An 18,110-nucleotide genomic window follows, 5' to 3' on the forward strand; every position below is an offset into this window, starting at 1 on the left:
ACTTGGTCACTATCTCCATTTCCTTAGCTCTGTTTATACATCACTTCCCGCCCCCACCCTTCCCCAGAGTCACCCTCCACAAGGCAACGAAATGGCCACTGTTGGCTCTAAGACCACATCATCTTTACAGCTTATGAACTTGAAAGAACACTTTCCTCAAAGGCTTTGGCAAAAGGCCCAGAGAGGAATGCAGCTGGCCTGTTTTGGATCCTGTGCCCACCTCTGAACCAACTGCTGTGGCTGGTGGATTGGAGAACTCGGAAGGCCAGTCTGGGGCCACATAATCACCCCTGGACCCCCAGGAAGGTGGGCAGGGAAGATAGAGTCAGCCCTTCTCTAAACATGGACTGAGCATGATGCAAGATGGCTTGGTCTCCAAAGGCAAGTATGCTAGGTAGACAAAAAAATCAAGCCCACACTGCAGTGTAAAGTTTACTCCATGTTTTGTTGTTTCAGGCTAGAACCAGTTTTCTGCTTCATTGATGGTATTTATTTCTGTGTTTTTCATTCTTTGCTGCTTTTGTTCAGTTTCTACAGAATGCCTTTGCTTTACCATCTTTAACCAGAAGCCCTCTTTTCTTCTTTTTGATTCCAAAAATACTATTGGCCCTTGACAGTTTACAGATAAGGCTTTCAAGCCTTATTAATCATTCCACAACCCACAGTGAAGGCTGAGGGGAGAGGGGAGTGAAGGAGCACAGTTATTTCCATTTTACAGATTAGAAAACTGAGCGCCTGAAAGTGGTAAGAGACTTGCCGAAGAGCATACAGATAAGTCAAATGGCTGAGAGAGAACCAAACCTAAATCCAAGGATCATGGTTCCCAGCAAAGAGTTCTTGGGCTTTCCTCCTGAAGGTCACATTTCCAAACCATAATAGTTCGAACCATATTTACATAGAAAGCCTTAAAAGGTTTTTAAGCAGGTATACGAAGGGGTTCATCAGGTTGGACCACTGGATGGATGAGTGCATAGATGGATAGAGATATACATACATTCCTATTTTAATGGAAGCTTTATTATTTTTCAATCCACACGGCAACACAAAGTAAGAGAAAATGGAGTGTCGCTAAGGGGCAGGCCTGCCAAAGCTTAGATGGGCCCTTAACTGGACACACAGAGACTGTCGGAGTTGCAACACTGTTTGAAGATGACAGTTGGATGAGTCCTTCAGAGTATGTTCTCTCTGGGAAAGTTAGATAGTCCCCCAAGATCTCGTTTATGATGACAGCTTGCTTAGCAAATCCTTTTTCCATCACGACCAGCATAAAGTGAAACCACACTCCATCCCAGGTCTGACTTATCCATACTCTAAATTAAGGGGGTACAAATCAAAGCTATTTCCCAGGAATAAACTGCTCCTTTTCCCCAGCCCAGAAGCAGGCAGCGTGAAGGTGGCCACTCCCCTCCCATCAAGCGAGCGGTAAGGACCCTGTGCGGGAGGCAGGTCCTCACTTCCTCTGTCCCCTTTCTGAGACCTGCTTGTGCTCCTTCTAGAGCCAGTATCCTCTCAAGCCTCTCTCTTTTCTAGTTTTTGCATTCCTTTCCCTCCCTTCTGCCAGCCAGTCTCACTGACAAGAGTCTTCATTTACCACATTAGGGTTTAAAGATGGAAAAATGTTAATTAAGTAAGGCTTTAGCATCAAAACTGGGAATACTCCACTGCATAGCAAAGATCATTTCTTGGAATTCTTCACTTAAATGTTTACGAGAAACAATTATCAAGTGTCTCAGATTGAGTCACAAATGTAATTAATGAAAGAATTGCTAATAGTTTCCATTTTCTGGTTTGTTTTAATCCTACTGTATCAACTGTTTTTTTGGCGCCACATCAACAAAACCCCATCCATGATTCAAGGAGGTAAAGATTCCTAAAGCAGAAATGTTATTGGAAGTTAAACTCGCCAGGGTGCATTGCAAGCCCGACTCAGAGGCAGTCATTACACGACACAAAAGCCGTCCTCACCAAACAAAAGGAAAACAATTAGTGCTGCCGACGCCTCATAATTTTGGCCGGTCAGGAAGAAGTGCTTCCAGTTCCTAATTGATTTCTCCTTTGCTGTTGGTGGGATAAAATATGTAACTGAAAATGCCTTTGCTGTCCCCAACTGAGGAAGACATAATGAACTCTGGCTTGCCAGATTATTCTGCAACATCTGAAGGTTTGCAAATAATAATAATAATAATAAAATAAAATGAAACAACAGCTCTTGTCTGGTTTTTCCTAGTCAACTTTAATTACTGTAAGGATGGGTGCAGCAAGATAAATGTTTCCTTTTCACTCCAGTGCTGAAGAAACACAAGCTCTTTTATGCCGTCTTTTATGTTTAAGCTCGGAGGTCTGCAGCCTATTCTTACTCACCAACTGGAAAAGATCGGTTGCAGTAGCCAGTTTGATGTTTTGTGCTCAGCTCCCAAAGTCCCAATTTGAAGTCATTCTCTTCCACTTAAGGAGACATTTCATTTTTCCCTTAATTTAAAAAATGTTCTGAATGCAAAGCAGCATTACCAGGGCTGCTAGGTTGCCTAATATAAATTCTGCGTGCACGACACTCTTCGGGCTCTGTCAGCCGACAAGGTCAGTTCAGCTAAACTAACCAGCTGCCAAGCAGCCGGTTCCGGGAAAAGTTTTAAGCACGTTGCCTGTGCACGAGCCAAAGTCAGACCCAAAATCTAAAGTGAGGGCAACAAGTCCTCGGTCTTAAAGCGGCCGGTGGAATTTAATCTTGTTAAGCAAATTTGAACCGGGCAGTTGTCCACAATGACCCAATGGAAAGTCATAGAAAAATATCTTTAACTGAATGACCCGGTCCAGTCCAAGACCTCCTGCCTATCTTAGCATCATTATTGGCCGGGGCTGGGGAACAGAGGCTGCTCTCCCCACTCCATCCCCCACCCCAGTCCCCAGTCCCCAGTCACTAGAGACTTCTTTAGGAAAACACGGGGGTGAGAATTCACATGGTCCGTACAGTGAACATTTCTCCACAAATCTTAATATGGTAAGAAAATTGCTCCCCAGTTTTCTAGGGGAAGCCCTAGAAAGCCCCGTCTAGGAACATGGTATGAAATAAAGTAATTCCCAATAATTCATTTTATGAGGGATTAGGTGAGGGATGTCACAGACAATAGAAATCTACAGGATTCTCCTGTTTTAACTACTTACCTGTTTGCAAAATAAATATTTAAATCCAAGTTTCTACTGGGGAATAAAATAAGTGTCTACTCTGTGGTGGAATTAACAACAGTGAACTAATCCAAAGGGATGGAACAAGAGATTCCAGGCCAGGCAAGAATCCCAAAAAACACACAAACAGAACAATCACTCATCACTCGAGGGCTGGCTGGAACAGCCTAACTAAAGCAAAGACTATTCTGACAGGCAGATCAACGCAGCATTTGGCCCATACGAATAAATGTTTTCCTGAGGATTAAATAGGGAATGATGTAAAACCAACTCCACTTAGCCATGAGAAAAAAAGTCTTTCCTATTGATGCATCAACTTAAAAATTTGTTTACATAAAAGGGAAAATGCAAATCACTTCTCTATATAAGATTAGGAAATAAACTAGTATATGACACAGTTATCCTAACCAGAAAACTATATCAAAAGAATACTGACCCTCCACTTCTGAGATGAGATGGCAAGGATGTTGTCCCTTTGAACATTTCTTGCTTCTTGATTTCACTGAAGCCTCCATCATAAGTTAGCTGAAGTGGGTGACTCTTTAAGTGGCCAACGGCATTTGATTCTCTTAAATAAATCCCATTGATTTTCACCATAGCATCCCCCATCACAACTGTTTCCTTGGATTCCACTGTCTTCTTTGCTGTAACAATCAAGGAGATGTGTTGTCAAAGCCGTTCTGATTTTAGGAATCACTATTTCAGTATTTTTTTTCAATCTAAGAATTTATACAATTTAAAATTTTTTATATGACTTATAATCAAGTCTGGAATTGTGTGACCAAAATCTACAAGACCTCACCATTATTTCAGGCCTGGCAGCATCAATTCATCAAAAATGAATGGGATCTCCTCTCTACTCTCCCAGAGTCTACCAGAGGACATGCACTCATGTAGGCTTATGAATAACTCAATCCACATAAACACTTCTGCATCCCAGAACAATGACTCCTTTTCCTAAATTTGATTATGTTAACAATTTTTCATTCAAATATACTGAGTGCTGGGGTGCCTGGGTGGCTCAGTCAGTTAAGTGTCTGACTCTTGATTTTGGCTCAAGTCATGATCTCAGGGTCATGGGATCAAGCCCCGCATCGGGCTCCATGCTGGGCATGGAGCCTGCTTGGGATTCTCTCTCTCTCTCTCCCTCCCTCTCTCTAAAATAAATAAATAAAATCTTTTTTTTTTTTTTTTAAGATTTTATTTTTCGACAGAGAGAGAGGCAGTGAGAGAGGGAACACAAGCAGGGGGAGTGGGAGAGGGAGAAACAGGCTTCCCGCTGAGCAGGGAGCCCGATGCGGGGCTCGATCCCAGGACCCTGGGATCATGACCTGAGCCGAAGGCAAACGCTTAACAGCTGAGGCACCCAGGCACCCAATACATAAAATCTTAAAAAAAAAAAAAAAATACTGAGGGCCTCCCTGATGTCAGGCACCAGTCTAGACACTTGGGAGGTATCAGTGAGGAAACAAAGATCCCTGACTTTGTAGGGCTTACATCCTACTAGGTATAAACAGATAATAAATAATATACCATAATAAATGAGGTACATGATATAAGATAATAAGTGCTAAGGAAAAAAGCAAAGTAGAAAAATGGAGAAAATTAAAGAGGATTGGGGATGGGGGTAGGCAGCAGTTCTGAACAGGGTGGACGTGGTAAGCACTGGCGGTGAGGCATCTAGCCACAGGCTGACCAGGGACAGAATCCCCTGCAGAGGGAAGAGCAGGTATGGAGGTCTTAAGGCAGGAGTGTGCCTGGCGTGCTTAAGGCCCAACAGGAGTGGAGGATGTGAGGGAGAAGAGGAAGAGAGCTGAGCAGAGGGGCAGCACCCAGACTGTGGCGGCCTTATACATCACTGCTAGGAGGTGAGAAGAGGAGGGCGTTGGCTTATAAGGCTTTGTAAAGAGGAATAAGATGATAAGAGTTACAAGCAGAAATCCAGTCTCTAAACTGAAACATCTATCGTGTGTATGACCGCAGATTCTTAGGCTTACGATACTACACTGTTCCTTTATCAGCCAGTAGCCATTAGGAATAGCTCATCTGTGATGCTGCTACCACACTTGAGTCTCGATAAAATATTTTTTTCAAGGGCACCTGGGTGGCTGAGTCAGTCACACGTCTGCCTTCGGCTCAGGTCATAATCCCAGGGGCCTGGGATCCAGCCCCTCATCGGGCTCCCTGTTCAGCTGGGAACCTGCTTCTCCCTCTGCCTCTGCCTCTCGCCCTGCTTGTTCTCTCTCTCCCTGTCAAATGAATAAATAAAATCTTAATTTTTTTTTTCAAAGAGGAATGTGGGGATGAGATTCATAAAGAAAAGTACTGTTTTGCAAGCTTCTCCAGAACAACTCAAGGTTTCCTTTTCTGCACTTGAACAAACCAATAAAAACCAACAAAACCACTTAGTCCACTCCAACTAAGCTCCCTGCTTTCAAAACAATGAATTTTAAAACTGAAAGGAACCTTAGGGATCGGCTAGTCTAAACTTCATTTTTCAGATGAGAAAACTGAAAACCCAAGCGTTACGTGACCTGTTTAGGTTCACTAAGCAAGTTCAGGGAGGGCCAGGACTGTAGAGTGCGAAGAGCGTGGGCTTTGCATTCCATCAGACCTAGGGTGAAGGACTGGCTGAGTGACGCAGGCAGGTCACTCAACTTCTCTCTCACCTTCCTCAGTGGTCCCCACCTCTTAGGGATGTGCTGAGAATCAAATGATATGGCTTAGTAAAGTGATTTACTCCAAACCTAGAAGTTATTGTCATCATTATTAAGGGAACCCAAGGATCCCGACTTCCCATCCAGGGCTCTCTCTGTGGCACCACGCTGCCTTAAATATCTTCACTACTGAATTACAAAGCACAGATTTTGTTTTAGGTAATGCATTTTTTAGCCTATTCCTACATTTTAGCATTGGTTTCTTTCATTCATGTACTCCATGAATATTTATTAGGCACTTGCTGCTCTGTGTCAGGTGCTGTTCCGGGTGCTGGGGGTCTAGGGACGAACAAGAAGTCCCAGTCATCAGGGAGCTCCTGTTTTAGAGGCGAAGCACACCCATACTCATGGGCAGGGTTGCTGCAGCCTCTCTAACTTCACAATCTACTGGAGGGAGCTCACCAGTTACTACTACAGTGAGGAGCTGCCCTGGGGCTCACTCTGACTCCTGATGGAGGTCCACCGTTAAACCGAGCATGAGGAAAAATGCCCTGTGTGTCCCTGGTAAATGTCTGTAGCACGCTGTACTAATTTTGTAATGGATCGTGGGTGAACTTCAAAAGTCTACAATAAGCAGTATTACTGTGTGGGAACAGTTCACCATTTCACAGACATTACTTTGGCACCTACTATATACTAGTCCCCGTTTTAGGTTCTCAGGCTACAAATAAAGAAATCCTCTTTCCTACTGAAGTTGCTGAGCCTAACGGGGGAGACAGAGAGGCAGACGTGTAAAGAGAGAAATGCAGTACAGCATGGTCTGGGCCAGGTAAGGGCAGCATAGAGAATAGGAGAGTCCTGAAGGGTTGGGAACTGGGCAGGGAAGGATTCACAGAGGAAGCAGAGCCTGAGAAGTATTCTGAAGGATTAACAGGAGGCAAAAAGGAGTTCTGAGATAAAGGCACAAAAGTCCGCAGTCAGAGCTAGCTTGATGTGTATATAAGCTGTACAGTCAAGCAGGGTCCCACACTTAGCGGGACCCTACACTTGGTTGAATGCTTTGCTGTCGCCATGTAGATATTCTCAATAATTTTTGAACAAGGAGCTCCACATTCTAATTTTGCTCTGGGTCCAGCAAATTATATAGCAGATCCTGCAAGAGGCTTGAAGCAGCAGGATAGGTGTGGGGAACCACAAGGAGGTCCATACTGTTGGTGCACGGGAGGCAAAGGACAGTCAGAGAAGGGCCTGGAATGTGAGGCTGGGGCCAGATTGCTACAGAGCTGTGCATGCGGAGGGGCAGGGACTTCCTCCGCTGGGCCAGGAGTCAGCAAACTACCCGCTGAATCTAGCCTGCCTCTTGTTTTTGTACAGCCTGAGAACTAAGAGTGGTTTTTACACTTTTAAATGGCTGGGAAGAACTCAAAAGGAGAACACTATTTTGGAACATGTGAAAATGACAGGAAATTCAAGTTCCGGTGGCCATAAATCAGTCTATGTTGCTTTCCCACTACAACGGGAGAGTTGAGTAGGTTGAACAGAGACTCTATGTCCCATTCATTTGGTCTGAAATATTTACTCTCTGGTCCGTTACAGAAAAAGTTTGCCAGCTTCCGTGCCAGGCCAGTATCTCCCAAACTGCATTCTTCAAAAGACAGATTCCCCAGTCGAGCACCTTTATAAAATGCTGGGTTGAATTAAGATTAAATAGGCATCTTTACCAGCCCTCAAATAGACCCGTGTGCACTGGGACTCTCCACGAGGGGAAGGAAGCAGGCAGACTCATTTGAGTGCTGAACCCCTCTTCCAAGGGAAAGCTGGGACTCAGTTTGGCAAACACTCCTTCAGGCATAGGGAGCCCTCCGAAGGGTTTTCAGCAAGAAGATGATGCAATCCGATTTGTATTTGCCCCCTGTCCCCTTGTCCCACATGGCACACACAGACAGTAATCATTTTTGTCCGTCCACTGGGATAAGGGGATGAGGCTGCCGCTCACAGCCCTGTGCAGTTGGCAGCTTGGTTTCTCCAGGCTCTTCGGGCTGCTCCGGCAGAGCAGGGTCCTCGGTGAGCTGAGGGTGGAGCCAGACAGGGGCCCTAGGAGACCAGACACGAGGCGAGGGGTGCTAACAGCAGTGCAGCAGTGGTGGGAAAGGAACAGGCAGAGCCAGGAGACACTTAGGAAGCCCATTTAGGGAGCCTGTCGAGGGCTCTGCGAAGGCACAGAGCACAGGGACGGTGAGAAGGTGGAGCCTGCGGTCCCTGTCCAGCTTGAGTGACCGGGCGGCCTTAGCAACACTGTCGCCTCCGGCCAATAGGCCTGTTTGAACATGGAGCGATCACACTGCCGGTCCTCTGAACGTGGCGACACACATCTCTTCCCCTTTCATTCTTAAATCGGGAATTCCGAAGCTGCCACCACACCCCCCGCCCTGCCTGTGGCAGTCCGCCACAAATGACTTCACGTCGAAGGCAGGGCGCACCCTCTGTCTCCAAGCTCAGCTGCCTTTACAGCCTCAGTCACCCAGTCACCCACCGCAAGATACCTCTGCTAGACAACAGGGACCCCGGAGCAAAGCCCAGGGAGCCCCTGCACAAATGACAATGATTCCAAGGCTGGAGCGTTAAAATATATCGTTTCAATGGGGGCAATGGGGGCTTTTAAAACGACAATGACTTTTTACTGCCATTGTTTCCTGAGTGCGGACCCAGACCTCGGGGATGAGGAGGCATGGGCACCTGCAAACAGGGGGGGTACAAGAACGGCAATGAAGACACACTTCCGACCCCCGGGAGGCGTGAGGATGGCCTCAGCGCTGGGAAATGGCGGCCGCAGATGGCACCTCCCAGAGCTCCGCTGTGCGGTGGGTGCGTGGACATGGGCCGGGGGCCCAGGAGGGAAGGCGCAAAGCCATGAGGGAAGCAAAGACGATGCGGATGGCGGGTGAGGCATCGTCCCCGCAGTCACCTGCATGGAGCCATGAACAGCTCAGTACGTAGCAGGACTCTCACCCGAGAGCTAAGAGCTAAATCCAGGAAACGCGTATGCAGCATTCAGGCTCAGAAGCCAAACATCCAGCAAAAACGGTACCCTCCCACCAGCTCGGCCATCCCCGTTTATAAGGAGTGACACTGTTCCTAGCGAGGTCTGACCTCACCCCCGACGCTGGGTCCAGATCCCATCCCTCTTATGTTGGCAAGGACTTTGCTCCTTCAATTGCCAATCCTTTCTGATTTAATTGGTCTGACTGGGTCCCCAGTGCTGGAACGTTTGAAAAGCTCCTCAGGTGATTCTAATGTGCAGCTTTGGTTGAGAAACTTAAGTCAGATGAGGTCAGTCCCTTTCTTGAGTCCCTGGCTTTTCAGGGCAGGTAGCATAGAGTCCGGGCCATTTCCCCCAGCCTGGTCCTGCTGGGCTGTGGCCTCAGCTCCCTCCATGTCCCCAGGGTTAACCATCTTCCAGCCACACTGGCCTCCGGGTCGTCCACCACCTGAGTGACCTTCCTCCCATCTCCGGGCCTTGCTGTCCCCAGTGTGGGCACGTTGTCCACAGCTTTCTACATGGCTGCCTTCTTCTCAGTCACATTTCAACTCAAGGGCCACCTCCTCAAGGACACATTCCGGTGCCACCTGAGGTCACACAGAGTACTCCTGCCACGGACATTCTCCAGCCCATCATCTTGCTTATCTTCTTCATAGCCCTCGTTGGAACCCAAATTATCTTAGTTCCTTGGTTTCCTGTTTACTGTCTATCTCCCCTCACAAGCTGTTTGAGGGCAAGACCCTGTGGGCCTAGGGTGGTGCCTGGCTCTTAGAAGGGGCTCAGTAAATATCTGATTGACTGTTAGAAAAGAAACAAACTGGGACATCGAGGTAAAGCAAGTTGCCTAATCATACATCCCACGACAGCATCCGTTATGGTGTGATCTGCCCACCCTGTATTGCCTCTTTGTCTCTTCCTTTCTTCTTGATTCTACCTCCTCGGCTACGTCAGGGATCACGAGGGATCTGAGGCACCAGGAGATGAGGAAAGCGGTCTGGGGAGACATAGGGAACTGCAGCTCACACCCTGGGCTAACGGGGGGTGGGTGCTCCATGGAATGGGGGACCAGTGTTGCCAGATCTTCCAATTTTCCACAAAAAGTCATAAATCTGGATTCTTCCATGAGATCTTCTACATTTAAATGTTGGTGACTAAAAGGAAACGCTTGTATGTCAAGCAAGTAGGATCCTCAGGCGGTGGCTTGTAACTTTTGGGATCCATCTTCGGATAATCTCTCTGTGACTGTAAACCTACCCTTCTTCCTCAATCCTTACTGACTGAAGGAGGGCCAGTTCGGTCAGCCCCTGGTAAAGTGGTGTTCCAACTTTTTGACTACACATAATAATAATAAATTCACAATATAGTTTAATATAAATATATAGTAAATTGGTAATATGACCTCAAATACACATGTCTATGACCACAGTAAGGTCTCTTTGAAGCAATACTTACCTTATTGTCTGCTATATGCCCTGATGTTTTCCATTCTTTCCTACTTCATTTTTTTTAATGCTGGTGATCCACTAAATTGATTGCCATCTCAATAATGGGTCATTTCCTACAGAATTTGAAAAACTCTTAGTATACTCTGGACAGGGGTGATTCCAATGGTTGGGGCACACCTTAGAACTTGAGGTTTGTAGCTTCTCTGTTGCCAGGTTTAGATACCCACTAGCAATTCTGTGGAAAAGAACTGGAAAAGCCCCATCCAACTTTAGCTTACATTGTCACATGGGATTGGAAAGGTGTTTTCAAAGACCTCAGCTTAGCACACATCGTATGAATCTTAAATGTGCCTGATGAAATTAACAACTGTTTGAACACTGATTTAAAAATCATTTATTTCCAATACCGGTGAACCCCTTCATTAGAAAACACCCTAAATATTCTTTTCCTACCAAGTAACTTTAAAAAAAAAAACTGTGCTGGGGCGCCTGGGTGGCTCAGTCCTTAAGCGTCTGCCTTCGGCTCGGGTTGTGGTCCCAGGGTCCTGGGATCGAGCCCCGCATCGGGCTCCCTGCTCCGCGGGAAGCCTGCTTCTCCCTCTCCCACTCCCCCTGCTTGTGTTCCCTCTCTAGCTGTGTCTCTCTCTCTCAAATAAATAAAATCTTTTAAAAAAAAAAAAAAACTGTGCTATCTAGGTATTCTTCATAATTGCCCAGAAAAATATATGAACACTGTTTCTTAACCAGGTTTGCACAATATTCACTGTTAGTTAATGTAAAAATCCTGTGGGGTTTGAAAAAAAAATCATGTAAAAATAGCTTTTGTGTGCCAATTCAAAAAAACAATGCCCGCCCCCAGATTTCAAAGGATGTGACCCAGCCTTACACTCAGCAGGAGGCAGGGTCCTGTCAGGCAGCAGGGCCCCCTGGGAGGCCGCCCTGAATAAGCGAGCCCGAGCACTGCTTATTCTTCTGATCTTCACAGGGTCCACTGGGGGTTTGGGAAAGGCAAGGGAAGGATCCTCCTCCGTGGTGGGAGATGCTGGAGCTTTCGGTTTCTGGAAAGAGATTTTTCAAATGATTGGCAAGAGTTTCCATGTCTCAAATAAGACTCACCCCCCTGGAGCTGGTGCTGACACTTCCAGATGAACACAGGGCTTGCTGCTCGGCTTCGTCCTGGCCACCTGATTCTACATCGCGCTGGCCCATTTTACTTAATGTGGGATGGATATATATATAAAATATATATTTTAAAATGATAAAAATATCATTTTAAATACTCTATTACCATGCTTAGCATGTTTGAAAAAACAATTTATCCATGCTAGGAAATAGATATCTGTATGAGACTGTAAAATTTGATATAATATAGTCAAAATGTTTTGTAAATTTTTGTGTTCTTGCCAGCTCAGATAACACTGAGTACCTGTATATGCCAAGGAGTATGTGGAATATAAGTACTCTCTTTACATATTTTGGACTCCACAAAAGTATTTTTTTAAGAATATAAAAATTCTTGAATAATTTAGATTATAAAGTCTAAAACATAAGAACAAGAAGTTGTCTTGGAATTACAATATAAAAATGTTTTATTTTCGTGGTGCCTGGGTGGTTCAGTTGGTTAAGCATCTGACTTCAGCTCAGGTCTTGATCTCAGGGTCCTGGAATCGAGCCCCGTGTGGAGCCCTGTGTGAAGCCCTACACTGGGCTCCACGCTCACTGGGGAGTCTGCTTATCTCTCTCTCTCTCTCTGTCCCCCCCACTCTCTCTCTCTCTCAAATGAATAATATAAAATCTTTAAAAAATGTTTTGGGGTGTCTGGGTGGCTCAGTTGGTTAAATGGCTGCCTTCTGCTCAGGTCATGATCCCGGGGTCCTTGGATCAAGCCCCACTTTAGGCTCCCTGCTCAGCGGGGAGTCTGCTTCTCCCTCTCCCTCTGCTCCCCGCCCCCCACTTGTGCTCTCTTTCTCACTCTCTTAAATAAATAAATAAAATCTTTTTAAAAATGTTTTATTTTCTACATCTCAAGAATTCCATGTTGATACCCTTAGAAAATGAACATTACTGGCAAAATTCCAATTCCTTAAAGACTTTAAAAAATACCAGCACTGAAGCACTGGGCACTATGCCACCCAGAGCACCCTGTAGTCTCACCTCCAGATGGTGGTAGCATCCAACCCAGGGCCAGAAACTCACAGGGACCTAAACTCCCACTTTTGGTGTTACTTAGTGATCCGCCCTTCCTCCCTCCAACTTTAACATGATTATCTGTTTATGAAAGAGTAACTTTATGGCAGCAGGTGCTTTTAGCTCTCTAACCAAAACAATTGAGTTAAAGTTCCTAAAATCACTTACATAATATGTGAATGAGTGACTTTCAATCTAATAGGTAAATCAACACATTTTTTAGAAATCCAGTGTGAGGGCGCCTGGGTGGCTCAGTCGTTAAGCGTCTGCCTTCAGCTCAGGTCATGATCCCAGGGCCCTGGGATCGAGTCCCACATTGGGCTCCCTGCTCAGCGGGAAGCCTGCTTCTCCCTCTCCCTCTCCCCCTGCTTGTGTTCCTGCTCTCGCTATCTCTCTGTCAAATAAATAAATAAAATCTTTAAAAAAAAAAAAGAAATCCAGTGTGCAATTCAAGTAAGATGATTTGGAAAAATGGGTGAGGGTGTGGTTATGTATCATATATAACACATAATTTCAAACACTCATTTTCTCATATACGTTAATAGAACATAGAACATATTAGAGTTCTCCTTCTAAGCAGTTGCTTATTTTAATAATGATATTTTTAAAAATATTTCTTGTATCCTCTTGTTCATTTCATATGAATCAATCCATAAACCAGACAGAAAAAAATTAGCTTAATGACTTTAGAGACACATTTTTCTAAACACAGAAAAAGGGTAAATAAAATAATCAGCCTAATATAGGGGAAGAGTAAATGACTCTGGGATCAAATCCAACTGGAGTGTAATCCATTTCTAGTTATGTGAACGTGGGCAGGCCATTTACTTCTCTGAACTTGCCCAGCTATCACATGGAGATAGTCTCCTTCTTGCAGGGACATTGACATCCGTACAACTCCTGTTATGGAGGCTCGAGAAATGCTAGCTCCCTTCACCCTTTATTTAACAGATTTGTTTCCAAGTTACTTTTAAGTGTCAAAAGCCAAGACCCTTAGGGGCGCCTGGGTGGCTCAGTCAGTTGAGCATCTGCCTTCGGCTCAGGTCATGATCCCAGGGTCCTGGGATTGAGCCCCAGGTCAGGCTCCCTGCTTAGAGGGGAGTCTGCTTCTCTCAATTCCTCTGTCCCTCCCCCTACTCATGCGCACATGCCTGTTCTCTCTCTCTCTCAAATAAATAAAATCTTAAAAAAAAAAAAAAAAAAGCCAAGACCCTAGCCTCTGACACAACCTTACTGGAAAAAAGGTTTTGAATTCAGAGGGGTCTCTTCTGAAGGAGACAACACTCACTTGTCTGCATAAATTATGCTATATTTACTTAATAGTCCCTTTACTTTCTAGTCTCCCTACCTTGTTGCAAAATATTCATAAGAATGTGACTTAGACCATGAAGCTATTGGTAACAAAAAAGGTAAGAGTATAATACAGGAAAACAAGCACTTTAGTTATAGTTATGAAAGATGAAATACATAAGGATAATCTCAGTATTAAATGTACATATGAGGTTGTCTTATCTCAGAATGCCTGTACTCTGCAGGTACCTTGAATCTTGAAACAAAGATTGAAAAGTCTGCCAAATAATAATAATGTGAATAAAGCAAATGGCTTCTTTTATAGATGCCCTAACCATTATAAATGTTTTGGGTACTAAGTAAAAGATCTTATAAAAAGGGAACATGTGCAAAGTTAATTTTTACCCAAAAGAAAATAACCCAATTATCTCTGGATGGCAAGATAAAACCCCTTAACTGCTCCTTGATAAAAGACATTATTTTCCAAGTGCAAAATCTGTCATTGTTTGTATAATGAAAAATAAGTCCCATGTGACTCCTGTCCTTAACAAAAATTATTTATTCCATTTAAACACATATCTCACTGGACTACGTAAAGTATAAAGTAATACATGTAAGCATTTTTAGTTCTTCAAGGGAAAACGGCTAAACAAGCCATCAATTTCCATCCTGCCAGCTTCTACAACACGTTCTTCCACTTTGAGGAGCAAATTGGCTTTTATGCAGCAAAACAGTAAAAACTTTTTTCTTATAAGATTCACTTCATTTTCGAACTCAGAGAACATTGCAAGGACGTTGAAATTTTCCCTTGAGGACCTCACCTCCCTCGTTTTGTGTGCCATGACACTAACCAGCGACTCGAGTATAATTAAGGACACTGGGAAAGTCAGATTGTAGGATTTGTTCCGGCTGATAAAACCGCTGGAGTCTGTGGAAGAATGAAAGACTGTTCTCATAGAACAACCCAATCGAACAAGATAAAATTCCTAGAACATTTAAAGAATCTGCCTGGCCTTGACTCTTACCCCAGCATGGTGGGCCTTGACCAGTTTTTGACATGGTTCCTCTGGGTCACAAGACAGAAAGGCGGAGTCTCCCCTAGTCTATGGGAAGGGGAGTCGGCCACAGCCCACCTCAGAAAGTTGCTAGGATTTCTTTTGTAGAGCAACAGAACACACACACACACACACACACACACACTAAAAGACCTTTTGGAAGTTAGAAAGCACATATTAAAAATTCCTGCAAGTGAGGAAGAGTGTTTTTGCCCTCTCTGCTTCGGCCGAAACATCCATCTTTTCCCCTTAGACACTGGTGCTTCTGGTTCTCGAGCCTTCACATTCAGACAGGGACTCACACCACCAGCTACCTGCTACTTTCTCTCCCATAGCTTTTCAGGCCTGGTTTTCCTAGGCCTCTGGCTTGCAGACAGCAGACCCGGGGACTTCTCAGCCCCCCTAATCATGTGAGGCAATCCCTCAAAATAAATCTCTTTCTATATATCTGTATATAAGTATGTATGTATTTATCTGACTACTGGTTCTTTTTTTCTGGAAAACCCTGAGTCATACAATTGTGTATCAATTATACCTTACTAAAGCTGTTAAAAAAAAAAAAAATTCCTACAAGCACATAACCTTTGGATGTGGCAATTGTATGTGCATCTCTACTACTATGATTTTCTCCACAGGTATGCTGGGCTCCTCTGTCATTCTCAGCATGTGACTCACTGTGGCAATGTTCCCATTCAGGAATAGTGACAGAAAAAAAAAACACTGCTTTGACATTCTCATTCTGCTTTCTCTTACCCTGGATTTCCCCTATCCCCAAGGTATATATGGGATTCCAAGTCCCTTTCTTTTAAAAATATATTATTTTACTTGTCAAATACTCGGAGCTTGGTTCCTGTAAAATTTTAAAAAATGGCTCAAACTAATCTATGCTGGGGGCGCCTGGGTGGCTCAGTTGCTTGAGCGTCTGACTCTTTGATTTTGGCTCAGGTCATGATCTCAGGGTCGTGGGATCAAGCCCCATCAGGCCCTGAGCTCAGCGTGGAGTCTGCTTGTCCCTCTCCCTCCACTCCTCTCCCTGCTCGCTATCTCTAAAATAAATAAATACAATTTAAAAAACCCTAATCTATGCTGTGAGATCAAGACAGTAGTCACCCTGGGGAGGCAACTTCTGGGGTGCTGGTAATAATCTATTTTTTCTTTTTGAATGCTGATTACAGAGTGAGGTGAGTTTGTGTAAATTTATCAAGCTGCACTCTTATATGTGTGTCTCTTCGGCATGTCAATAAAAAGTTTAATAAAAATATTTGGGGCCTAAACAACTAGACTTTGTAGGTTTAGGAAACACAGGGAGAATTCTGTTTGACACAAATAATGATGAAAGACAAAAACCTCCTATTTATTCGCAGGGTCACATCTCTTTTCCTACTTCATACAATCCAAAGTAAGAGAGCAGCTGTTCCTGTGTATATAAATCTGAACACCAGTTAACCAGGGTAGCAGAATGAAAACAGAAATAACGACTGCCACCCAACAACAGCTCCATGTGTCAGAGCTGTCGTGGGAAGGTGGGGAGCTGCTACAAAAGAAAACAGATGTACAGGGCCACACCGATATAGCAAGTAGGTATACATGTTTCCCTCCTGTCTGACAGGATTACAGGAGCTCATGGGGACCTTGCCCAGCCAGTCAGGCCAGGCAGCCAAGGCCCCAGCGGTCAGGGGCCAGGGCACCCCTGAGGGGAGGCAGCCCACCACCTGCTAGAGGGTATGGGGGTGGGGGAGGAGCACAGTCCGGACCCGGGGGTGGGTGGCTGGTGGGGTCGAAATGGGGAGAGGGGAAAACATAAAAGCTCAAAGAGGTGAGCTGAATGGGCTGCTTTCTTGGTCCTTCTTCCTTGACTGGCTGCTAGCTGAGGAATTATTAAAAGGCAAACTCGCCTGAGAAAGTAACCCAGAGCCAGAAAGTGCTGAAGTTCAGTCCCTTAGGTCTTCACAAATTCTTTCAGCAAATGAGCCCCTTAACTAGGAGATACCCCAGTCCAAGCCTCCAGCTGTCTCCTGGTTCCCACTCCCTCTTCCTGCACTCCTCCTTCTCTTAATCTCCCTCCCTTTGCCAGGACAGTGGGTCTCGGAGTCAGACGGCTCTCTCAAAGGTGAAAGGGAAAAGAGGAAAGAAGGTGGAGGGGCAGGTAGTATAAGTTCACTTTCAGAATTTTTTGACTGGGGGCTCCAAACTTTAGTTACAGTTTAAAATGAAATATATACTTAAGACCCTTACATAATCTCCTATAACAAAAGGAGTTCAAACAAAGGAGTTATTTTACTCAACATGGGTTACTAGGTCTACTTTTACTTTGCACATAGCACCTAACCATTCTGCAGTAAAGAAATATAATTAAAATGACCATAAACAGAGGCAAATGTCAATATTACTCTGCCTAATACCTAATCCTGCAGTCCAAAAACTGTACCAGTTTGACAAGGACTGGCTTTGACTAGGTTAACTCTAGAACTAGAGATTTTTAGGATAGAATAGGCCCAAACTGAGTGAATCTCCCCAAACTACAGAATATTTAAAACAATTCAAGGGGGTCAAATGCCAGAATCATAACACAGAGAGCCACTCTACAACAAGGTAGACCCATTGGGCTTCTAAACCAGGGGCCCTCTTGTAGCTGGCTCAAAACCCAAGTGGTTTCCAAGATTGCAAATGTAAAAAACTATGTGTCAACAATGGCTGGCAAAGTGTTTATTGCACATTGGTCCGTGCTTACTATATTGGAACCTTATTTTTGCCATCTACAATACGAGAACAAGCATAACCTTCCTCATGGCGGCATTTTGTTGAGTAGTTCAAGAATATAAGATACATTTTGAGACAACTGGGGTCATTTGAACATGGACTGTACATTAGATGATATAACCAAGTAATGTTAATTTTCTGAGCTCTGATGATAATATGGTAGTGATGTAGGAGATTGTCCTTGTTCATATGAGATGCACACTTAAATTTTTATGCATGAAGGCTTAAAAGATCTGCAACTTACTTTCAAATAGTTCATCAAAAACAAACGCACACACACACACACAGAAATAAGCACACATATATACGGTAATAAAAATCAAGAAACAGCTTGACTAACACCCCCCATTCCATGAAAGTCTAAGGGACTGGTATCACCAGGTACTTGTGGCAGCAGAGCTACAAGGGGAAGAGACTGAAATAACAAGGATTGGCTGAAAGTCTGTGTAACTCCTTCCCTCCCAGCTCCATGTAGTCAGGCTACATGGTTGGG

The 18,110-nt window shown here is 44.5% G+C and overlaps 1 protein-coding gene across 1 annotated transcript in view; it reads right to left on the reverse strand.

Annotated features, from left to right (window-relative positions):
- ARMC2 (armadillo repeat containing 2) overlaps positions 1-18,110 on the reverse strand; it is a 103,529-nt gene that overhangs the window by 73,711 nt on the left and 11,708 nt on the right. The window contains exons 4-5 of the mRNA XM_032408115.1: positions 11,212-11,383; positions 3,620-3,827 (exon numbers count right to left, since the gene is read on the reverse strand). Coding sequence (XP_032264006.1) covers positions 3,620-3,827; positions 11,212-11,383 — 380 coding nt within the window. The remainder of the gene's footprint in view (positions 1-3,619; positions 3,828-11,211; positions 11,384-18,110) is intronic.

The sequence above is a fragment of the Phoca vitulina genome, unplaced genomic scaffold (genome assembly GCF_004348235.1).
Source record: "Phoca vitulina isolate PV1807 unplaced genomic scaffold, GSC_HSeal_1.0 scaffold9, whole genome shotgun sequence".
In the NCBI taxonomy this organism is placed as follows: Eukaryota; Metazoa; Chordata; class Mammalia; order Carnivora; family Phocidae; genus Phoca; species Phoca vitulina.